Source organism: Wyeomyia smithii, chromosome 2, assembly GCF_029784165.1.
Source record: "Wyeomyia smithii strain HCP4-BCI-WySm-NY-G18 chromosome 2, ASM2978416v1, whole genome shotgun sequence".
NCBI classification, from domain to species: Eukaryota; Metazoa; Arthropoda; class Insecta; order Diptera; family Culicidae; genus Wyeomyia; species Wyeomyia smithii.
In genome coordinates, this window is record NC_073695.1 from 15,134,876 (window position 1) to 15,160,206 (window position 25,331).

General features: G+C 38.6%; 1 protein-coding gene across 2 annotated transcripts in view; it reads right to left on the minus strand.

Annotated features, from left to right (window-relative positions):
* The window catches only part of LOC129722416 (multiple C2 and transmembrane domain-containing protein), a 103,989-nt gene that overhangs the window by 24,172 nt on the left and 54,486 nt on the right, over positions 1-25,331 (minus strand). The window contains exons 3-7 of one of the 2 annotated variants that reach the window (XM_055675842.1): positions 1,708-2,036; positions 1,186-1,651; positions 954-1,096; positions 698-889; positions 2-141 (exon numbers count right to left, since the gene is read on the minus strand). In XM_055675842.1, the coding sequence (XP_055531817.1) occupies positions 2-141; positions 698-889; positions 954-1,096; positions 1,186-1,651; positions 1,708-1,995 (1,229 nt within the window). In that variant the 5' untranslated portion in view covers positions 1,996-2,036. Of the gene's footprint in view, position 1; positions 151-697; positions 890-953; positions 1,097-1,185; positions 1,652-1,707; positions 2,037-25,331 lie in introns of both variants that reach the window. The other variant, XM_055675840.1, reaches the window with a different exon arrangement.

Consider the following 25,331-nt stretch of genomic DNA (forward strand, 5'->3'; position numbering starts at 1 on the left):
CCTAAATCGAACGTAAACATCGTTAAGCCCGTTCTCGGCGTCCGGTGGGAGTCCTTTGGCTTCGATCAGCACGATCGTTACGACCGAGCTCCAGATTTGCGACTTCAGTCGGCGGGAAGCGTCTGCCAGTTTTGGATTTCGCTGAAAGTACTAGAGGGGTTAAGGGAAAGCGGGTTTCGCTTAGTGGTGGTGAGAGACAGTAAAATTGCCAGCCTAGTTTTTCTGCGGTGAGTGAGAGGTGGAAGAGGATTAACTAAAAGCGCACTACGGCTAAATCTAAAAGCATGACTGGTGGGTGTGCGGGTTTCACTAGAACTTTGTGAGTTTTGTGACATCAACTTTGCATATTTGAAAAACTTAGACGTCAATTTATACGAATTTTGCATTCTTAGTAAAACATAATTGGAAACGGTCCTTTCCAGAGTACCTAATCACAGAATTTGTATATTCATTGAATTTTTTTTATAACTTCAAGTGTATTTTTTTGATTCTCGAAAATCCTATATAATATATCCCAATGTATTAGACTCCTTCATAGGAAAGAATTTTCTGTACAACTTGATATTTTTGTTGTCTTCGATAAAAACAGATTTTTAAATTTTAAAGTTAACTTTTACTACATGTGGCGCGATAAAAAAGCAACGCAATTGAAAGAGGGTGAAGGAAATGACACTTGTAATACGCTAGTCCTGCTTACTTGTTCCTTATCTTCCTGGGTTTTTGGCCACAGCGTGACGTTCAGTTTGATTTCTCCCAAATCTTTGTTCGCTCGTTGAGCATCCTCCAGCTTGATGAGCATTTCCTCCGCTCGGCTCAGTTCAAGTGAGGTGAGCTGCAACTTTGCCGCTCCCATAAAATCATCCTGCAGACCCCAATCGTAGTCGAAGACCTGACGAGGAAATAAGCGTTGATGTTGATGAGTTGTTGAAGCTTTCATGTGACGCAGTGCTTACTTTAATGTTGATTGGCTGAAAGGGGTCCTCCACGGGTACGACGAACGTCTCGTCCCACACCGGGTTTAATTCCTTGTGTACGGTTTTCGATTTGTAAAGTAGCCTGCCGCCTACCTTGAACTTAACGTACGGATCACTTGTGCCTGTGAGGGAAAACAAGAGGTGAAGAAAAATCATAACAAGTGATTGATTGACGGGTCGGCGGAAGGATGTGTGAAATTACAATGCATACCGCTTTTATCCATGGCCACCAGGTTGTGGCCACTGATGAGGTGTATCCGCAGCTGGAAGAAGGAATGTTGTCGTAGCTGAGTTTCGCGCCGTCGTTGCACATCTTCCGGGCCTCCGATGGTACTGGAGCTCGCAGCGGCCTGGTATCCGCTCGTGGTGGGAACATCGTTGGGTCTTACTACAGCTGCTATACTGCTGATACTAGGTTCAATATCTACTTTGGTCGTGAGCTTCAGCGCGTTTCCTTCCGAGCTCATTGAAGCATTCCTTTCGTTCGATCGCACCAGCGGTGAATCTCCTATCGTTTGTGCCCGATGCCGGGGTGATTGTGTTTGCGGAGTGGCAGAACTGCTGTGCTCGGAGCTGTTATCCGCCGCGTAGTCACTTTGACTGTCGCGTCGTTCGAGATCCTGACCGGTGGATCCACCCCGTGTCCGTTCTTTACTGCGACCTCGGGACCAGCGATTCTGGAATTAAAAATGAAAGATTCAGAAGTTGTTCTCTTAGAAATTTTGAAACTCACCCTTAAAGTGTTGAAGAAACCATGGGTCCGCTGGATGACTCCGGGAATCGTGGGACCAGCGACGGCACTGCGAGCCCGCTGCGGTGATGACTGCGTTGAATCGCCGGATCCGCCACAATCGTTACAGCTGAGCTCCGAAGCCGACTTGCTGAGATGTTTGCGCAGCGATGAACACTTGGATTCTAGATTCAGTCGAGAACGTTCTACAGCGTTAGTAAGTTCCGGCAGTGTGGCCACAAGTAATAGCCAAGCAAGCGAGGTTGTGCGCAGGGTGCCAGTACGGCACATACGGATGGTTTATATTGAGGCACAAAGATAGATGGGGAATACTGAGTGTGGTTGAAATAGTGTGGGGTTAAGTTCTTTTTTTTTTTTGCTATGATGAGTGCAATGTTTTAATGTGTAATTGTGTGTAATCGAAAATTGGAATGACACAGAAATAATATCTGAAATGGAAATGTTTTGTAAACCATTCTCTGAAGTTCGACTCTGACTTTCTTTTAAATTATTACCATGTCGATGCGTGTGTCATAAAGAATACGCTGCAGGGCAGTAGATAAACTTTTACCAGCACCGCAGCGGTTGCGGTGGCCATATTAAAAATAACCACTTTATTGTTCTCGACGGATGACAAAGTTTTCCACTTACGATGGAATCGATTCAAGCACATGCGGCCAAGTGCAATTGCGGATGCAAATGAGATCAAAAGTTGTTGATGCAGTTTTATATGCTATTTTTGCCACGCGCCGTCCGTGTTGAAAGCGTTTCCCATGTAAAATAACTTACGTACTTCGAAAACAATTTTCTAATATATTTGATTATTCTTCCATTTAAAATCCTTTTAGGATTTCACTGGAGAACTAACCACAGGTCACGCATTTTTTTTATTTATCCAAATAAGATAGTCAGACAGGGTAATGGGTCTAGGTTTGGAACTAATTTTTCACAGAATTGTTTGTAATTGGGGAAAATGACGAAATTGTCGGCCAATCCCTGGCCAATGCAGAGAAATATAATCGCAGGGAATTGTAATCCGCGTTAGAAAACGTGAAAAATATACTTTGCTGTGAAAACGTGTTTTATTCGTATTGTTGTATAAAAGAAAGAGAAAAAATATGACAGGTCGACACGGGACCTTCTTTGTTCACTAGTAAAGAGTATGTGGTTATAGATGGGCGAAAAGTTCATCAGCGCACCGATACTGGAAATTTACCAACACTCCTCCTCGCTGATTACTTTTCTTCTCTCTTCTGACATAGCCCAAGCATTTGCCTGAAATGCTGCATCTTCACTGATCCTAGTGGCTTGGTAAAAATATCAGCCACCATATTTTCCGTCGAGCAATAGCACAGTTGAATCGTCTTACTAGAAACTAGGCTCTTGGCATGATGGTATTTCGTATCGATATGCTTACTTCTTTTATTCTGCCTCTCAAGCGACACAAAATCGATACAGCTACGATTGTCTTTATTGACCACTGTAGGAGATTGTTGTTTGTGTCCCAACTCCAATAATAGTCTTCGCATCCAAACCGCTTCCTGTGCAGCTTCCGAGAGAGCTACATACTCAGCTTCCATGGTAGATGTTGTTACACATCCCTGTTTGCGGCTTGCCCAACTTACGCTTGCTTTACCAATCTGATACACAAAGCCGCTGGTGGACTTCCTATCGGTTGTGTCCCCTGCCCAGTCCGCATCACTGTACCCGATCAGTTCTAAGTTCTTCGTTGCATCACTGCTAAATTTCAGCTGGCAATCCTGCGTAGCCATTAAATAACGTACTACTCGCTTAAGTTCCACCCAGTCTCGCTGCATTGGTTGTTTAGTTTTTCTGCTGAGGATTGACACGGATGCTGCTATGTCTGGTCTTGAGTTAGTCGCTACGTACAACAGCGCACCAACCAGACTATGATACTGAACGTTATCTGCCAGTGCTTCTCCTTCTTGCTGTCTGAAATATCCGGGGTCTAGCGTATATCTAGATGTTTTCGCACCGATAAGCCCAAACCGATCCGCAATCTCTCGTATAAAACACTGTTGATTGATTGCGTAGAACCCATCCGAATCTTTTGTCACTTCGATGCCAAGAAAATGGCTCACCTCACCGAGGGATGAAATGTCAAAACTCTGTTGTAGTTGCCTCTCCAGTCGCTCAATTTGGTCTTCATCCTTACAAACAACAATCATGTCGTCCACGTAAATTAATAGATAGATCCACACGCCATCAGCTAGTTGCTTGGTAAACAAACAAGCGTCTGACTCCGATTGACGAAAACCGAGGCCGACCAACACTTCCTTAACGGTTGAGTTCCAGACTCTTGCGGCTTGCTTGAGTCCGTAAAGGGCTTCTGTTCAATTTGCACACTAGTTCTTCTTTGCCCGTTACCGAATAACCCGGAGGTTGACGCATGAAAATTTCTTCTTGCAACACTCCGTTTAAGTACGCGTTTTTAAAGTCAACATGCCGCACTTTAAGGCCTTGGTGTCCTGCAACAGTTAACAATACCCTGAATGTTTGTTGCAGTGCTACCGGTGCATGCACTTCACTGAAGTCTTCACCAAATCGTTGCGCATAACCTTGAGCAACCATGCGTGCCTTAAAATGAATTGTTTGCCCCGTTGGATCCTTCTTTTCTTTATATACCCACTTCGATCCAATCGCGTGACGACCGGGTGGTAATGGAACGAGAGTCCACGTGCCATTCGATATTAACGACTGGTATTCTTCGTTCATTGCCTTTACCCACTCTTCTTTATTCACGCTTTTCAATGCATCCTTAAAATTCTTTGGTTCACACTCCTGAATCTTCGCAACACCTACCACGTAATCATCAAACCGTTTCGGTATAGCTCCGGCATTCGCCCGTTGTGATCTTCTCCCTTGCAGTTCATCACTAGCACTACCAGCCTCGTTATATGTGTCATCAATATCATGGTATTCTTCATCTGACGAATTCATGTCCGAGGAAGAGTCACTCACTAAATCATGATTATCGCCATTTTCTCCACATTGCACATCACCAATTTCCCGATTCTTCATTGAATCTCCATCACTCACTTCAGCTTTCTGCCTTGAGCTATTGCTTGGCTCCTCCTGCACCTTCACGCCGAGCTCGAGAAACCTCGCATCACGACTTATGGTAATTTTTCCCGTACGCTTGTTGAGAAATCTGTACGCTTTCGATCCACAAGCATACCCTACGAAGGTCAACTTTTCGGCTCTGCTCTGCAACTTGCTACGTTTAACATCAGGCACATAAACGTACCCCTCACACCCGAAAACCTTTAGCTCACTCAAGTTAGGCTTCTCTCCACACCATAACTCCATTGGCGTTTTCTGTACAACCCGCGAAGGCAAGCGATTTTGAATGTGAGCTGCCGCCGCAATTGCTTCACCCCAGTACTGCTTTCCCAGTCCTGCATCCAGCAGCATACATACTGCCATTTCCTGCAAGTATCTATTCCGACGTTCAGCGACACCATTCTGCTGCGGGGAATAGCCAGCAGTCAGCTGCATTTGAATACCCTCTTCGCGATAAAATTGTTGTAGCTCCTTGTTAACAAATTCTGCACCACGATCAGAACGAATTATTCGTGGTTTCTGCTGGAATTTTTTTTTCAACAAACCTGACAAAGCTTTTAATACATTCCTTAGCTTCCTCCTTATCTTTCAACAAATACAAAACAAGATAGCGACTGAAATCATCTATGAGCACCATAAAATACTTGTTTCCCCCAGGTGTAACGTTACTCATTGGCCCGCAGAGGTCTGTATGAATGAGCTCTAGTGGTTGACTCGCTCTATGTTCTGCTTGCTGTGGGAACGGCAAGCGCGCCATCTTCCCTTCCAAGCAGTGTTCACACACGACTTTCATATCGCAGTTCACTAATTTCATTCCTGTAGCTGAGTTTTCCTTCTGTATTCAGTCTATAATCGTTGGATCCCGATGACCGAATCGTCTATGCCACGTATGCTGGCAATGCATAGTGTGACTACCACCTGCAGCTACTGCAACATGCTCCGAATTTTTCAACACATATAATCCACCATTACGTTCACCCACAGCGACAATGTTGTCGGACTCATCATGGATCTCAACGCAATTTGGCTTAAATATAACATTAAAGCCTTTATCGGCAATTTTACTCACCGACAGGAGTCCACTATTGCTTTCCCGAACCATTGAAACCTGACACGGTACCAGCGCCATGCCCACCGGATTTAGTACACTTCCCGTTCGCCAACATAACCTGCAGACTCGACGAATCGTCCAGGGTTTCGAAAAAAACTGTCGCAGCTAGTCATGTGGCACGAAGCACCACTATCCACCGTCCAGAAATGATTTTGCTTCACTGCCGAACGAATAACATGAGTCTCCTCCTGCGCGAAAAAACTCACGGCTTCCGTGTTCGAGTTAGCCTGTTTCGCTTTCACTGGCTGATTATTGCTCCGACCCGAGCTGCCTGCGTTGTTTCCAGAAGGCCCTGGTACCGGTTGCTTATCTTTTGCCGCTTGCCACTTCCGACAATTCTTCTTGAAATGACCGGGCTTTTTGCAAAAAAAGCAAACAATGTCTCTGTTTACCTTTTGCGTTTTCAGTACCTGTTCGCCAACAACTTGTTTCCCTTCTCTTTGCAATCGCTTCTGATACTGATCCACCAGCTTTGACCGGACAAATTCCAACTTTATTTCTTCATCGGGTCGTGCCTCTAACGCCGATGCAAAACTATGGTACGAATCGGGCATACTGCGCAACATCATCGCAATTTTTAATTTTTCATCCAGATTCAGTCCGCAATTCTGAAGCCGCTCAAACACTGAGTCCATCTCAAGCAAGTGTTTTTCGACGTCACCGCCCTCCGGAAGCTTGGTGTCACACAGCCGGTTCAATAGTGACAACTGTGAAGTTGTCGACGACTTCTCATGGTATGCTCTCAAAGCATTCCATACCGCAACAGCACTAGCACAATCTTTTATTATGGTGTACTGAGTCTGCTCAAGACACAAGCCGATCGTAGCGCGAGCTTTTCTATCAGCTTTTTGCCATACCGATGTCTCCGGTTCCAGTTTTGGTTGTGCAACGACATGCCAAAGGTCCTCTCGCACAAGAAACATTTCCATTTGAAATTTCCATGTAGCGTAGTTCGTGTTGTTAAGTTTAACTAACGTTAACTAACGAAAACTTTCCTAGGTCCGCCATTTTGCCACCACACAACACGCACGAACCGAACAAAACACCTAACGCCGTCGACCGAAAAAACTTTTCCGAATTTCGCGACAAAAACGCTACAATTCTCACGGTCTGATACTGGGACCAAAACCTGTCGGCCAATCCCTGGCCAATGCAGAGAAATATAATCGCAGGGAATTGTAATCCGCGTTAGAAAATGTGAAAAATATACTTTGCTGTGAAAACGTGTTTTATTCGTATTGTTGTACAAAAGAAAGAGAAAAAATATGACAGGTCGACACGGGACCTTCTTTGTTCACTAGTAAAGAGTATGTGGTTATAGATGGGCGAAAAGTTCATCAGCGCACCGATACTGGAAATTTACCAACAGAAATATGAAAGAAATATAATTTTTCAGTGCTAAGATTCTAGGGATGAACAGATGACATTAATTTAATTTGAAATAAAACCTTGATAACGAATGTGTGTTGGTCATAATACATTTCATGCTCTTACGTGTTTTTAATATTTCAAACGGTTTTAAATCATTAAACTTATAAAGTATAATCCGTGTTGGTATCGTCCTGATGATTTTTAATGGTATTGGTAATGTTTTTCCGGAAGGCTGCTATCGTTGAAGTAGTACAGCCAGTAATGATTACTGATAACTTAGGTACTGACTGAATAATAACAATAGTAACTGATCGATTCACTTTTTTGGTTTCAGATGCTGTTTAGGGTAAAAGAACCGTTGGTACGCACCGGCTCATGAAATAAATAACAGTTTTCTGATATCATTGTGTTCTGCATTCTGCATTTCCCACATTTTCTGTGCGAATAATAAGATTTTAAGACGGTTCGACTGTATGTGATACTAATTGAACATCACCGGCGTTGTCCGGGGTTAAAGGTTCAACCTCAGGGATCATTTCCTCTAATTAACTGCCTCTTGCGCACAATTTGAAAATACTTATATTGGGTGGTTCCATTTCTGGCTGTTTTACCGACACTGGAAGTGGATTTCTAAACATCTGAAGTTGATTCCTGGTTTATAAGTATCATCTTAATGTCGAAAATAGTCATACTTGATGATGTTCCATCACATTAGGCTGTTTTGAGCAATCGAAAATTGCCATATTGGATTTCGAAACGGCTGTGGTCAAATTTCGCCCAATGAGCATCATCTCGTTTTTATTATATTATATTTTATAATTTTCGCTACCTAAGAGCAAGTTTGTGAGAGGTACAACCACATGTTGTTTTGATGTTTTCAAATTGGGATGAAATTTTCAGTGTTTATTTGTCTATCCAAGGTAGGATGTTTCGTGAAATTTTAATATTTTTCATTGGGGTTAAGTGGGGCCACACGGCCCTTAACCCGTTCCGGCTTATGGCAACTCTAGAGCACCAAGAACTGTAATAACATCAAAGTGTTCAATGTTTCACTTATATGATCGACAAAGATGTCGATATGAAATTATCGAAGACGTAATTTTTCTTTGAAACGTAATGTCTCAGCAATGCATAAAACTTCGAGGTCTGATTTAGTTTCAAAAAAATCAGAAAAATCAGCTTTCTGTCTTCTAGTTCGAAAACTTTCTGACTCGACGATCCATCCATTTCTAAGGCACTTGTAATGAACAACTTTTTCGATATCAAAAATTTTTTTTAGCTTTTTTTATCACCCAGAAAATTATAGCTTTTACCGCTTTGAGACACAACTTCCGGAAGTCCGATTGCAAAGGCTGAGTTAATCTTTCAGACCTTTGCCAGAGACTTGTATTACAGAATTCTCCGTTCGTGCGGAGGAACTAAAGACCGCGCGGATTCAAGAATGTTGCTATATTGATTTATTCAAAACAAATTCTAATGGAACACCGAAGATTTTCCGCCTGTCCTTTTATAGCTTTTTATTTCTTAACTTTATCGCTAATCTTTTCTTGTTGCCTACTCATTGCGCTGTCAAGCAGTCATTGTTGTTTCTCCCGTGGAAAACAAGGTGTTTAGTATCAGCACTTTATTTTGACGAAGAAATGTCGAGAAAACATTCTATTTTAGACTATGCAACAGAAGGTTGAATCAAATGTCTGTATATGGGAGTGCAATTTTGTGACTGTACCTCAGGGAAAGAGACTGCGCACAATTGAGTTGGCATTTCGCATGCGAACTTTTTTACGAGAAGACAAAAGTTTTCGAACCAACTGCTAAACGAAATCCCAAAAATTTGTTTTAAATATTGTTTTAGAACTAATCGTTGACTGAACTACGCAATGGTCAATTTAAGCAGCACGTGCGTTTCACGGTAGGCGGCTCCACTAATGATAGCAGAAAAACACTTTATTTCCCAAGATGCTCTCTCCTATTCTCTCTCTTTAATATTCTCTCGCAACCATTTCTCTACTGCAACGCACCCATTTGAAAGTGAGTAATGTTAGCGCACCAAACTATTGTCTCTTCATGCCGTTTTGTAACATGAAAAGTTTCTCTTCTCTCTGTCTACCTGGCTCTCTCTTTAATTCCTTGCTTCCCTGCTAAAAACCCTCCAGTCTCAAGCCTCATCTTCCCGGTCTCCTCCACATCCACGCACTCAGGACACATGGGGGAAGTATCCAGAACTTGTGTAGACACTTAGTTAAACGTTGTGGAATTATATTATTATAGTTATACCATTCTACAACGTTCGAAAATTTTTATTTCGTATGGCGTAATACTCATGTACGAAAAATACATCTCATTTCTTCTGAACCCGCCTTTATTTTCAGTTTCAGTTTCGTAACACGGATGTACAAAAACGATTTCTTGTGGACATTCTGTCGAGCCGGACCGATAGAGCTCTCATTAAGGCAACAAAATGATATGTATTGTGTCGTGTTGTGCAGCTTGGAAGAAAAAAAAATCAAAAGAAAAAAAAATTTTCCCGTTCCCGTGTCGCATGGAAGCAGATTGTTGCGTGTTTGATATTGCCGATGGTAAATATGAGTATGAAGGTCGAAATTCTGCTGTGATGTCTAACCATAACCGTCTTCTTCAAGGCGTTAATGAAGTGTTGTGAATTTTCTAAAACAGACTCAGCATCGTGAGAAGAACGTGCCGAGCATTTCTGTTTGAAATCGGGTTTTTTTCGTATATACGGCTTGTTATGCACAGTAACAACAAATCGTAATAAACATCACACTGCTGTGCATTTGCAGCTGCATCAAACCTCAGTTGCAGTTTATTAATAATTACACAGTGCAACAATAGCGCCATTTTTGAATTTTTGAGAAACCAATAATTTTTGTGGTTTTTTCGACGCCATTTTGTTTTGAGGCCAAATATCAAAATTCTAAGAGTTTGTCCACATATTAGCATCTTTTTACCCATCTTTTAAAAAAAACAGATCTTAAATCGGACAAAAACTGAGCTCAAAACGGTGATTCTACGAAACCGGGTTTGGCATAGTTTCAGTATATTTTTCACAAAGCAAAATGAAGACCGTTTCGATAATTATAAATTTACTTACGATCAACCGTCATTTCAAATAACGTGCAGTATTCAACCAAACGTTGGCTGCGTCCTGTTGTTTACATCCAAAAGGAACAGATGCTGCCATTTTTTCTAACATTTAGTGCGAAGTTTTGAAAATACGTGGCCTTTCTCCCGAGCAAAGAAAGCGAATTGTGCACAAATGGGCACCGTGAGTGGTCTTTCTATAAGAAAATTAGCCAGAGAAGAAGGTATAAGTGTCGGAGCAGTTCAAACCGCATTGCGGAAGTATTGTGAAGAGTGCACATTTACTGATGCACCAAGACGTGGTAGAAAACCCGGGCCTGTTGATCCCACAATGGACAAAAAGGTTAAGGAATACTACAAGCGGCATCCTTCAGTATCAGTACGAGATGTGGCGAGAAAGCTTGGAGCGAGTAACGTTATGCGTGCCAAGGGAAGAACCGTCGGAAGCAGAAGCAGCCAAAACGAAATCCAAAGCAAGCTGAATCTGTGGAACCGAGAGCTCGGAAGCTCTATGACAAACTTCTGACCAAAAAAATGGGGTGTGTTATCATGGATGACGAAACCTACTTAAAACTGGACTATAAAACTCTGCCAGGACCGCAATTTTATACATCACCGAAGGGAAAGGATGTCCCTGAACCAGTGAAAGCCATTTACACCGAAAAATTCGGCAAGAAGGTGGGAAGAATGTGGGAAAATATCTCGTCCATTCATTACGAATGACACAATGAATGGTAAAATTTACGTGAAAGAGTGTTTGCAGAGAGGGTTGTTACCCATGGTTAAGCAGCATAACAATCCTCCAATCTTTTGGCCCGATCTTGCTTCCTGCCATTACTCTAAGGATGCACTAGGGTGGTATAAAACAAATAATGTCACATGTGTCCCTAAGGAGATGAATCCTCCAAACTGCCTTGAAATTCGCCCTATTGAAACTTTTTGGGCTTTGACCAAGGAAAAGCTGAGGAAATATGTCAAACCAACGGACAATGTAAAAAATATAAAAAAGATTGGCTTAAAGTGGTAAAAATGGTCGGAGAACACACTGTGCAAAAGCTTATGAGTAGTGTCAAGAGAAAAGTTAGAGAACTCGCGTATCCTTCGAAAAAATAATCCCAACTTGAATTGAAACTGGAAAGAAGACACTTATTATCTATATTTCAGAATAAAATGACCCGAAAAAATCCTGTATTTTTTGTTTTATTCAAGAAAGAAGATGTATTTATAATTTTTCGGAACAGTCTATAATATCGATTATTTCTGAGTATTAATGGTAATTCGCAAATATCTTAAAGTGGTAGTCAAATTATATCTTATTTTGAGTAAAAAAGTCTCAGAAATCGAATGGTAGGTGTCTGATCAACGTAAAATGTCAGCAAAATGTCTATTTTGCCCCAATTCCCCTACAATACTAAAATAGGTTTATCTGCTGACATTTTACGTAGATCAGACACCTACCATTCGATTTCTGAGACTTTTTTACTCAAAATAAGATATAATTTGACTACCACTTTAAGATATTAGCGAATTACCATTAATGCTCAGAAATAATCGATATTATTTTGCTTTGTGAAAAATATACTGAAACTATGCCAAACCCGGTTTCGTAGAATCACCGTTTTGAGCTCAGTTTTTGTCCGATTTAAGATCTGTTTTTTTTAAAGATGGGTAAAAAGATGCTTATATGTGGACAAACTCTTAGAATTTTGATATTTGGTCTCAAAACAAAATGGCGTCGAAAAAACCACAAAAAATATCGGTTTCTCAAAAATTCAAAATGGCGCCATTATTGCCCCTTAAGTTGAAATATATTCAAACTCGGGGAAATTTAGTTTTGCATTAAAATACACAAAAAAATATATATAGAAGCCAAGGCAGAAAAAAAGTCAATTTTTGTTGCACTGTGTTATTCATTATGCTCTTCCAGAACATTTAGTAGCCTTGAAAAAGGCCGATTGCTGCAAATGCAATTTTCATTAAATTTTTGCATAAATGCTCCATGGTCAAATATACTCGCTGCAACTGCTACGCTATTCGTAGCCATGCCACAGTTGTGGCCCCTATACGCTACCATTGGTAACACTGCCCCTGCATCAGCTAGCCCAGCTGTTTTCGATGCTGACACTCCCGCTGCAACTGATACGCTAACCGTAGCCATGCCACAGTTGTGGCCGCTTTACGCTGCCATTGGTATCCGCTGTCCCTGCATCAGCTGGCCCAGCTGCTATCGATTCTGAGATCTGCTGCAACTAGTGCGCTATCCATTGCTACGCCACAGCTGTGCCGCTATCCGCTATCGCTGGTATCCACTGCACTGCTACTGCTGCTGCTAAGGGATGACTGCTGTTGTCGCTGTCTAGAACTATTATGAGCGGCTTTGGCTGAAACAGGCTCTTATATAGGCCAAATAGCATATTTTCAATTGCAAGGTATATGATTCTGTCGACCGTGCTTGGGAAGCAATCATATAACGACCAATCATAGGCCGAAGTTTTCGGTTTGACAAGGCTTGACTATTTTCAATAGTACAATAGTGTGAATAATAAAATTACAATTATCTGCTTTTGGGAAGAATCTTAGAAGATTTTCCAATCTATTGCTGCAAGAACGAAGGAAATCCATCGAATACTAACCGATTTATTAGCATTCGAAATTTTAGATTTTCATTTCACATCCCTATGTAGCCGAACTTCCTGAGAGAAGTATTCTACTTCAAAAAATTTGCCAAATTTCCTACCTTTAATAGACAAACAAACGCTGAAAATTCAAACCCAATCGGAAAACATCGAAACAACGTCGCTCAGAAAGGTGGCCGAGCTTCCCGCGAACTGGCTCTTAAATTTAAAATAACTTCAAAACGAATGCATTTACGAAGCTTTTTGATTTGAAATAACATCACTGAAATACAATTATTATTAAAAATGTTGGAATATAAAAAATGTTTTCAAATTTAACCTGCAATAAAAAAAATATTTTTCATTTCTCAAGTTACGTTGAAGGAAAAAAAAAACAAAGAAAAATTCAAACTTTTTTCTTGTATATTATTAGTTTTAGTACTTATTTAGAATTTTGCGTGCTCAAAAAAAATTGTTTTTACAGTGTAGATTTTTTTACGAGGCAGCACCCGTTTCCTACAATTCGTTCTCAGACAGTTTTTCTGTACAACCAAAGATTTCGGAGCTACAATCTTTGAGTAAAGTTTGTGCCAAAATAAATACGCCCTTTTAGGAAATCACTCGTGTGTCCAAACAATTTGTCTACCAGCAAAAAATACTCAGTTCGCTGAGTCAGATACGTGTGCAAACTTTTGCGTATTTTTAGATCGTTTGGCGTAGTTTCGCTTTTGATGTAAAATAAAAATTTGTGAGTTAAAACTTAAATTTTTCTACTTACTTGAAAAATTACGATCACCAATTTTCTTCCGAAAATCAAAAATACAAAAGGAAAACCGATGCAAGTTTTGCAAAATTTCAACATTGGCACATTGCGATAAAATAATAATATAATTTGATCTTTTAACTGGTCATTTTTGATAGTGAAACATGGAAACCCCTAGAAAATCCCTGCCTTCGTATCAAAACAGATTTATTCTCCTAATTTTTGAAAATAAAACTGAGAAAAACTACGCTGCTGTAGAATCGCAGTTCGATCTCAATAAAATTAAAATAAAACTGCTTCAAAAAATATATTTAAACTAGCTGACCCGGCAAACTTCGTACCGCCGCCTTGAGTTTTATTGATTGTTGTATTGCAAAAACTGAAATATCTAACTGCTGCTAAAGAAAACATACCCAAGATATGTTTTAGTTAGGTAGTATTTTTAGTTTTTTTTAATCCAGCGCTCGTAAAATTCTGAGTTTTTATTTAATTGAACATTATGAAGCACCTTTCAACCATAATAAAATTATTTCAATACATGTCTGAAAATAAACAGTCATTCTTTTGAATATTCTGAAGGAAATTATTACGTTATTTATTCAATTATTATTCAATTATTCAAAAGCTTGGCTTAATGCAAATATAGTGAAGTAAAAGTGGTCAAGGAGGTCCCAGCCACTAAATTTTATATACACTAAGGTCGCTTTTGACGCGGTTTTTTGACGCGGATTCTGGAATTTACGCGGATTTTTACGCGGATTCCGGAATTTACGCGGTTTTTTACGCGGCACGTATCCCCCACGTAAAAAGCGATTTTGGTTTATTCCACAATGTCGGGGTCCGGGTCACGTAAACATGCGACATAGAGCTGTCCATGTGAGAACATGGCTTTGGGTTTTATCGAGAATGCGCGACGCACGGGAAATTGCAGACGTTTGAAATTAAACGACAAATCGGTAGGAGTAATCGGGATACGCGGGATTATTACGACTTCTCCTTTGTAGTTTCCTATCAGAATTGTCGCTCAAGGACATTTGCCACCAGGTAGTGGCAGCAATGCATCTGTTCGGTGGTAAATTTGACCTTGAATCTACAAAACAGTTTTATTTGAAAATATTTGATTAGCATTTTTCTCTCAATTGAGTGTTTAAGTTACTATACTTTATTTTTCTTTTGTTCAAGACTCGTTTAAAGACTATGAAAACTAAGTGTGTAACTGACAATTCTGAGATATATGGGGTGTCAAACGTCGGCGCATTTCGAGCTCGTCTTGTTCTTAACCGATCAACTTCCCTTCGGGACTCGTATATATCCTAACTTTCTAATATTCTATCTACAGTGTTGCGGAGCCTGACACTTTTATTGACCTGCTACTACTCGTGTCTTAACTCGCAAAACTGGAACAAAAACAACGAATTTAATTTTAATTCAACGGCATTGTAAGTATTTGAACATTCCACTTACAACAACTTCATCTGAACAAAAAACATTTCGACCACAGCAGAAATTTGTCAAAGTCAACTGGAAGATATGCAAGAATCAGTTTGATCATGTAGATTAGGGAACATTTCTTTTATAAAATACCCTTAGCGGCATCTTCGTTAGGAAGCATTTCCACTACATGTGGAGGAAAATTAATCGAAGCCAACTGAAACCAGTATGAATACTCCTCAGAATTCTTGCAAAAACACATTATTATTTTTAATCTATTATGTTTATTACGTACCGACAGTCTCTTCTTTTTTCTTGAAAAACAGTCACAGCACAAATTAACAAAAACCGACGTTGAATTTAAGTGGCATCAACAGAAACCAATACGAAAATCGCATAGAACTATTCCATAAAATATTAAATCGTTTAAGTACCGGGGCGGTGATGGAAACTTGTTTCGAATTTTTCCGATCAAAGGCAACAAAAAATCGTTACTCACTAAAACTCACAGAAAACCTCTCAGAATCTCAGAAGGGCGGAAATATCAAGGGTTGGTTTTTAACGTTTTATAACTTTTCCAGTTGATTTTCGTTATTGCCATGGCAAAGTGACAATATGGTTTTATCTTGAACAAAAATTCTCGCAAAACCTAATGGCCAACCATTTTCGGGTATTTTGTCTTTTTCAAACATATATTATACCAATTGTTTTTCACGTGACCATGTGACATAAAGCTGTTCATGCGAGAATATGCATGTTTTAGGTTTAATGCCACCAGTTATCAGGGCTTTGGGCATTGTCGAATATCACGCATCACATACAGACGTTTGAAATTAAATGGTAGGTACACGGAGCTTCGAAATTTTCGCTTCAATGACATTAATAATTCATCTGCTTTTTAAGGCAGATCTGCTGCCTAAGCACAGTGCAATTGACACTTCGCAACATTATAGTTTTCAATTCAACATTAAACAATTAATTGTAAATCCAGAGATTTGTAGGAATGCAATAGTGCCTATTTAACGAAACATGAACAGAAATCAATTTTTTTTGAGAAGCAAAAACTACACGTTTCTTTTTTTTCCAGCATGAGCAAATGTCAATGATCTAAGTCAGTGTGCATTTTAGAGAAAATTGAACAGATTGATTAGATCCGAGCAATGGTAAATTAAATCATCGCACATGTAGTGTTATTCTTGTTCTTTCTTTTCTCTTATTAGATAAATAAAATGATTATATGCAACTTTGCTCAGATAAGCCAGAAATTTAATTTACATTATCAAGTATATGCCCTTGAATAAAATCAAAGCCACGTTGAGAGTATTCACATGCATGTCGAGTTTGCTGCTACCACGCTATAGCGCTTTTGCATAGAAAAGGTGTAGTGTAGGTGCAGCGAAAACGAATATCATTTCATATGTGAATTATCAACAGGTGCTTGTTTACTCAACAACGACGCCTCAATAACGACGCTAACAGCTTGTCTACCGCTCAGAGCTTGCAATCATAGTAATCTAATGACGTTGTTTTTGGAGTAAAAGGCGGGAGAAGGCGAAAATGTATTTCAATTTTTTTAAACTTTAGCAGTTGTTTATTGTTATTTTTATGGCTTATTAACTCGTCGGAGATCAAGACAAAACAAACACAAAAAGAATCATTCAAATCCGTCGATTCTATTTGGAGTGAAACGCTGTTATACAGACACCAACTTATTTTTATTTAATAGATGATTGGAGCTTAATTTTGGGTTGATATTACCTAAAAGTCCGTTATAGTCGTGTTATAGTCTGAAATTCAGATTAGTGTTTTTTTGCAATTTTTTCGAATTCATCTCATGTTTTTCCACAGCGGATCATCGTTGATGTGAGATACTTTATTTATACCACAAAAGAAAAATAGTTAAATACTTGGCACGTGAAAGTAGCGGAAATAATTCAGTTCACAAAAACACACAACTATTTGCGTCATTATTTTACCAAAAGATTTTCAAAAGTGTTCAAAGATATAAGCTTCACACCCAACTTCGTTCTGCATCCCTAAATGCTGAAGTTCAATAGATTGAAATTGAGAAACGAAGCGTGTCACTTAGAAGTATCAAACTAATGTGGCAATTTTTACTCACACTCACATTCATTTCAATGTTTAGCAGTGGTAACATTCCTGTACATCATAGCTGAAGCATTTTGAAATCATTTCACTGCTCTTTCATCGGTGAGGATAATTACGTAGGTATATCCGATCGTTTTCCTTGTTTAAAACAGCCTCCATGGTAAACAACTTTCCATCCGGAAAAATTATGTTGTGATCAGCGTGCAACCTACATCAGGCCTATTGGCTATATTTTAAAATAAGAAAATACTGGTCGACACAGGTTTTGTTCTAGGGCTTAAACTGAAAAAAATAAGATAAAATTATAGCTTTTCGACCATTTCCGTGAATTTTGGTGCCCCTAGCCAGTTAGGAAGTGTATCAAAAGGCCACAGACTAACTGATTGCCGGGTTCCTCGCTTGTACATTTGCTTACAGGAAAACTTAATTTGAGGATCCGAAGACTTTATGAATAGTGGCACCAAAACTCACAGGAATGGTAAAAAAGCTATTATCTTCAATATATTCGTTTTTTTTTAACGTCACAGAAATGAATAATGAATGCGTAGAGCTTAATGTTATAGCTCCCTATGTGATTATTTTCGAAGAGTCCTGAATTTCGGTTAGAGTAATTAATTTTGTTTATAATAAACCTATAGCAAAGCACATAATTTGAAACTATTATTAAAAGTTTCGCAGGTTCCGGATACGATTACAGGTTATTATCATAGCTATGGTTTCACTTGTTCCAGGTGATTAAGCAAACTTCTTTTGGCGGAAAGTGCTTAAAATTTTTTCAATTGCTTTTGAAGTTTCACTATCAGGTCGTAAAAACTACTTTCTTTTGCATTCGTTTGTTAAATGCATTACTATCCACAGTCAGCAGCCACCACGCTTAAGGTTGAAAAGAATATCATTTTCACTGTGCTGCTTCCCCACGTTGTACCTACTACATATCTTATTTATGCTACGGTGGATTATTGTTCAAGACAGTGCTCTTCTCAGTTTCAGGTACGTTTCGCCATTTGGATAGCGCACAGGAAAATGCGCAAATATTAATATTTGTAGCCTTTAGAAGTTTCTTCAAGTCAAAGCAGAAGGCCGTTTAAAGATATTATTTTGCTGCCAATTTTGGTACCCGTACATTTACTAGATTTTAAGTTTTCAACACGGTTGACGCTTGTGTGTGTTTGAATTGTTCCCTTAACAATAGTTTACCTTTGACCAATATCCCTTAAAAAAAACTTCGACTCCCAACGTTACCACCGCATCAGTATTGTAGGAATAGATATTGTAATGTGAATTACTACTACGGGAGACGAGCTTCATAATAAATGTTGTGTGGCCGGATGGTATTAGGATTTTATGCGTGTTGTTCTGACGAGACTTTTTCCTTTCTTCCACTAACATTTCCCATCTCATGTGACATTTGTGAGAGCACGTAGAGTTCTTTGCGGTTCGCTTGGGTAAATATTGGATCAACAGTAGCAAAGACGTTGCTAGCACGACAAAAATTTTCCAGAGACATGTGACCTTCATTTTACAGCATGTAATTAGATTCTCATGTCGCTGCTCACGAACAGGGGTAATTCATTCTCGTAAACATGTTTATGCTACCGACAAATTTTGCACCTGTCGCATTCCAAATTCAGTTCGAGAGTTTAATTTAAATGTGGCGTACACACGTACAGCTCAAAGTATAACTGTAGAAAGTTTGATAGATAAAAACCAGAAAAAAACTTTAATTGTTCTCTGAAATTGTACTGATCTGATAGAACAATTAGAATTAGCCGGTATTATCAATTGTATGTCGTCGTCGTTGTTAGTTCGTATTTTGGTTAGTGGAAGCCGATGGCAAAATATATCCGATACAGTTGGGAAAATTGAATTATTGGGGCTTCGTTAGGGAACTTTTTACCGGTTCATTCTTTTGATACTGTCATTTTTGTTTTCCTCTTGTTATCCTTTCATCGAAAGGAAATTGTTCGCGATTTAATTGTTTTATGTTGTCAACTGTAGAAGCAACATAAACTTACTATCGCAACTTCTACCTTTTAAGGTTTTCTTTTGAATGTGTTTTTAAGCAATTTAAAAAAGTTTTTCATTATTTGATGAAATTTGTACTATCGAAATATTTATAACCAATTAATAAACATCCCTATTTAAACAAAAAATACGAAATTGTCAAAGTTGCTGAAAATTTAAAATCTGGCAAAATTTCACGGTAGTATTTTTTTGCTGTTAGCTTTCCACTGATTCATAAAATCAGAACCAATCTGCTTTGAAATAGAATTTAATTATTCTGAAACAAAACTGAGAACAAAATGCAACTGTAAAGTTAAGCAACTATGAGACGAAAAATACCAGAAAATGACACTATCAAAAGCAAAATTGAACCTGTTTTGTGGTAAAAAATTAGGACAAAGAATAAAAAATCAAAACCATATTATCGGATGCTGAGAACAGATTCGAAGCAGGAAGTGTGGCTTTGTGCGAAACAACTTCCGGAAGCAGAAAAACGAAAAAACACAAGTTTGTGCATGGTGATAAACTTTGGCAATTTGTTTTTTTTTTTCTCCGTGTGCGGAGATATTCGTACATAAAGTGGATGCACTTGGAAGCTTTTAAAGTTTGGCTGAATTTCAGTTGAAGGCAATAAAAAATCTCGCACTAAAAAAAATAATCTTGATATCGTGTCGTACCCATTTTCAGCTTACGTTGAAAAAACACCTCATCTAAAAAGCCTAGCGTTTCATAAAAGTATCTGTTATTACTGAGACACTTTGAATGGTAATCATGTCTGCCGCTTCCTTTTTTTGTGGACTATGTGTCACAGCTAGATTTTCAAATGATGGATAAAAGCTTCATGCCATTACTCTATACTGATTCTTATATACCTATGTTCAATCGGTCGTAAATAATAATGTTTTAATTCTCATCAAAACGATGCGCCAATGTTGCAGCTAGGCTTACAGGTATTTCAAAACTAAATTGCTCTGTTTGTATCACAAAGCATGTTTGCGGGATTATTTCTTTTTTGCTACCAGCGTAATACCACTCGTATGCCATAGTTGTTATCGATATCACGAGAGCTGCTATCGGAGAATCGCAGATAATCGTTCACCATTATCTCATGCCTCGGTTGAAACGATTGCTCTGGATCACGAATGGGAATTGCTCGTAATCAATACATACCGTCGCTGTATCCCGCTCCAGGTGCTAGGCTAATGACATGTCACTGAATAATGAGTAAATTAATTATTTTCAATACGGTCTAATCGGGTGTATTATTGCATGCTTTAACAACAAAACAATAAACCATCTCGATTATGACCGCTCCGCTTACACATTTTGGTAACAAAGTTGTGGTCGTTTATTGGTTCTACCATGAGTATAAACAAGTCATCAAGCCAATTTTGACCTATTCTCATGTTCGTGATTTTCTCACCAGCAAATTTTCAATCGATTGTTGAATATTTACTTAATCAGTACCTACCCACCTCCGGGCGCAACTTGCCGCAACAGCACACAATTCAATACTCGGATTGGCTTTTGTCTACACACTGCGCTATTCCGATGCGAATGATTATTTCCAGCGAAGCACTAGCTTCATATGGCTTTTACGGAAACACTACAGAACAAGTGCACTCCAGAAAAACAATTCACCGGTAGGAAAACACGATTGGATGCTGTGATTTCTAAAAATCCCCTTTCGAAAAGTAGGTACAATTCGCGCCAGCTGTTGCCAGCTGTTCACGTCACTTCTGCTCGATGCGAATACCAGCGGGAAACTGAAATGAATTTTGCGACTGCAAATTCAGCTCAACCCGGCTTGCTTTGCTTCGTCTAACCGCAAAAAGCAGCGCACTATCGTGAAGTTTATATGCGCTTCGCTGTTCGCTCGTTCTGGGTCGCTAGGTACCCCCCAAGCCCACCCACATCTACATATCCCACAGTGACGACGACGATGATAGCTATGACACTGTGCACAGTAGGCAGGTTGGTTTGTACTAAACAGTTGCTTTAACTCGATATCAAAGATATGCCTCCATTGTTTTTAATTGTCATTGCACAGTGGTCCAGATCGTCGATTTAGCGGTATTTAATTTTTTGTGCAAAACCAGCTGTTGTTAGGTTTATAGTATATCTGAAAGATATTTTATGTTTGAGTTATTATGTTTTTCCCTTTCAAAATACGCCCTTTTCAAATGTTTGTATCTAGTTTAATAGCAGACACAAAGTAAAACTATTAATTGCGTTTGAAAGGTCGTACTTTTTTGTATATAATATATAAAATTTAGAGAGTTTTTTTTATATATTTTGTATTTGATCGGTCTATATCACTCAACCCAACTTTTCTTGTGAATGAGATAGCGCTTCCAAGTATTCAGAGAAAATATGCAGACATAAAGTTGTTTGAAGACCAAGTTTTGATAGAGTCAAAAATAAAAAAGTTACATCGAAAAAACTAGATTTTTCAGCGACACCCTTACTTGCTATCTTAAATTCATCATACCGCTAGAAGTATGCTAGATAGAGACTAGCTTTCTTCAGCAAAGTTATTTAGAATGAATGGATCTCCAACTCCTCTGAACTACAAAGAACCGTATTTTTATCAGCAAAAAAGTTAGTTTTGCTATTTTTGATAAAAATGGAGCCACCCTAATTTTTCTTTTCTAAAAAGAAGTGCCTTTTAAAACACAAAATATTTTGCCAATACACTACAAACCTAACAACAGTTGAATTTGCACAAAAAATTAAATACCGCTAAATCGACGATCTGGACCACTGTGCATTGGTAGGGTGGTTCAGGTTGCGGGTTGTTTTAGTTTGGATACAGAAATAGAGTTTTATACTGCCGGCGCACGAGAAAAAAAATTTGGATTTCAACCAACCGCACAGAAAAATACGTACTTACCTAATTTCGTCGCATAGTTGTGTTCCGCTCTTCTATTATTAGCAGTATCACTATGTAAATGGATGTGTATGGATGTAAAAGAAATGGTGTACCTATGTATGCTTTTCAACCTTTCCTTAACGCTTACTATTCCGAGCTTAGTTTATCTTGTCAATACAATACAACCCCCCCGATCCAGAATCAGCAACTAGACCCCGCACGATACCAGCAACTAGAGGCCCGAGAAAGTCTATTTTCCAGTACGTGTCTTGGTTTAGCAGAACATAACAAATAAGCTGCTCATTGTTTTTGGCTGTTTGAAGAACATCATGACGCCCCAACAACAAATCACCAATTTTAAAACGCGTTTTAGTTTTAATCTTAGATTTAATTTCAACTCGTAGTCGGCAGCGAGGATAAAAAATTTGTGTTTAGTTTTTAAGATACTTTATGAAGTAAAATTCTAGAGATAATTGGCCCCGTAAAGCATTAACTTGTAGTGTGCCGTGTCAAATAAACGTTGATAAAAAAAATACAATACGATTACAATTCCCTGAAGAGGTCTCAACTAGATGTCCCTTTAGCAAGTTTTATTGTGCGAGGGGACTTATTTTTGTCATGAGCAAGTCATCGAGATTTTATAGAATTCAACGTGAAGTAAGGCTTAGTAGAGAGCCTAAGAATAAACTCATGCTAAGGTCCATTACCGTCGAATGGCTAAAATTGTACTAAGAGAATATACTGAATACGACATTGTTTGGAACATATTTTCAAAACGAGTACTGGAACACAGTGAACAAGATCCAGTTGCTACTAAAGTTTGGTAACAATTCTGTTTTTAAAATATGCTCTAAAAATTTTTACACCAGTCATTAGTCTGGAGTGACTTTGACCACTTCATTGTTTTGATGAATTCGAAGTGAAACATTGCAGTTTCAACAAAATTCAACAGCCTAAAATGACATAGGCGACATCCATGAATTACGTAACGCAAAAACCCAATTTTTAGACCCCCACCCCCATATGTAACGAACCCCTACACCTACCCCTCATAAAAATTACGTGACACTATACAAGAATCTGCTTGATAAAAAGCTCGTTTTTGGAGAGTCTCTCCAGAGTTTTTGTGATAAGTAACGCTGATCTTACCCCCCCCCCCCCTTCCTATGTAACAACTCGTAACGCTCAAGGAAACCCTCCTCCCCCTATGAGCGTTACATAATTTATGAATGCTTCCATAGATGAGTTTATAAAGATGAGAAGCAATTCAAAGGCCATTCACATTCCAGTTTATGCAGGCGAGTGTTCACGATTCATGCAAAATACAAAATACACTAAAGTTTTTTTAACGCGGGGAATACGTAGCGCGTAAAAAAAGTCCGTGTAGCACAAACATCACTCTAAAATTTTAAAATTAGAACACAATTAGTAAAAATTACGACAAAATCGAGGCTCTAAAAGCACATTTTTTTTAATAATTCAAAAAGAAGTTAAGTGATCAAAATAACTCTGGTTAACGGTTCCAAGATTTTAACATGAATAACACTGTGCTACAGCGATTTAAAAAATCTTAAATGTCTGAAATGACCTAGTGTAGGTAAAAGGTCTTGTTGAGTGTAACATTCGCTCATACTAAAGAAGAAAGATAGGTCTTACGAAATAAATACTAGTATGTATCAATTTGACCAAAACATGTTGATTTATTTGTGTTTAATTTTTATTGTTCATATTTTTCCACGCAATTTTTCAACTTAACTTGAAATTTTCCACATATTTTGGTGAGAAAAAGAATACAAAAACACTGGTACTTTGAAAGTATATTCGATAAAGAATCGAATAGTAGTGGTTTGTGAGAATCGGGTGATATTTGGCTGAATAATTAATTTTTCAAGTGAAATAGAATTTTACCATCACAATTATTTTTTTCGAACTAATTTCTATTTTCAACAACGGCATTTACCAGTTAACATGCAAAAACTGAACTTGAAATAAAATCCTGTCCGAAGAACTTCTATGGTTACGTGAAAACTAAACTAAAATCTGACAATTTTTCCTCTACGATGCATCTTGACGAAAATGTCGGGGATAACTCGGAAAGGATTTGCAATCTTTTTGCGAAATTTTTCCAAGAAATCTATGCAACATTTTCTGAAGAGGATCGCGACCATTCTGCATTTTATCCAAACTTCTCGAGGGATATTGGTGTAAACCAAATTCATGTGCAGGATATTTTTCAGGCGTTGAATAGCTTAGATGCCTCAAAGGTCCTAGACCTGACGGAATTCCGCCAGTATTTATGAAAAATCTTGCAACAGAACATACAGCTTCATTGTTCTGGCTCTTCAACATGTCATTGGAATATCGATGCTTCCCATCAAAATGGAAAAGCTCGTTTCTAGTGCCTATTTTCAAATCAGGCCGGAAATCCGACATACGTAATTATCGTGGAACAGCCCTAATTTCTTGCATTCCTAAACTATTCGAAGCAATTGTAAATGAAAAACTATTTTCTCAAATTAAAAACCGAATAACTGAGAAGCAACATGGAATCTTGAAGGGCCGTTCAACATCGACCAATTTACTTGAATTTATAAATTATTCATTGAATGCAATGGATAGTGGAAACCATGTAGAAGCTCTTTACACAGATTTCAGTAAGGCATTTGATCGCATAGACATATCAATGCTACTTTTCAAATTGCAAAAAAATAGGACTTGAGCCAAAACTCCTGAAGTGGCTCGAATCATATTTAACCAATCGCCAACAAATAGTTAAATTTAACGGACAAAACTCAAATCCGATTCTAGTCACTTCTGGTGTCCTCCAAGGCTCTCATTTAGGACCTCTTCTTTTCATCTTGTACGTTAACGACATTTCCTTTATTCTCAATAAACTAAAAGTGTTAATTTATGCCGACGATATGGAGCTCTTTCTGGAAATAAGAAATGAAGAAGACATCAATGCATTCCAGAATGAAATATACATATTCTACACATGGTGTAAAAAATGCTTACTAGAGATAAATGCAAAAAAATGTAACCACATATCATTCTGTCGAAAAAGAACAACACCAAACATTACAATATCATTAGGAAACCAAACTGTAGCAAATTGTGAAAGAGTTAGGGACTTAGGAGTTGTCTTAAACTCCAAACTAACCTTCATTG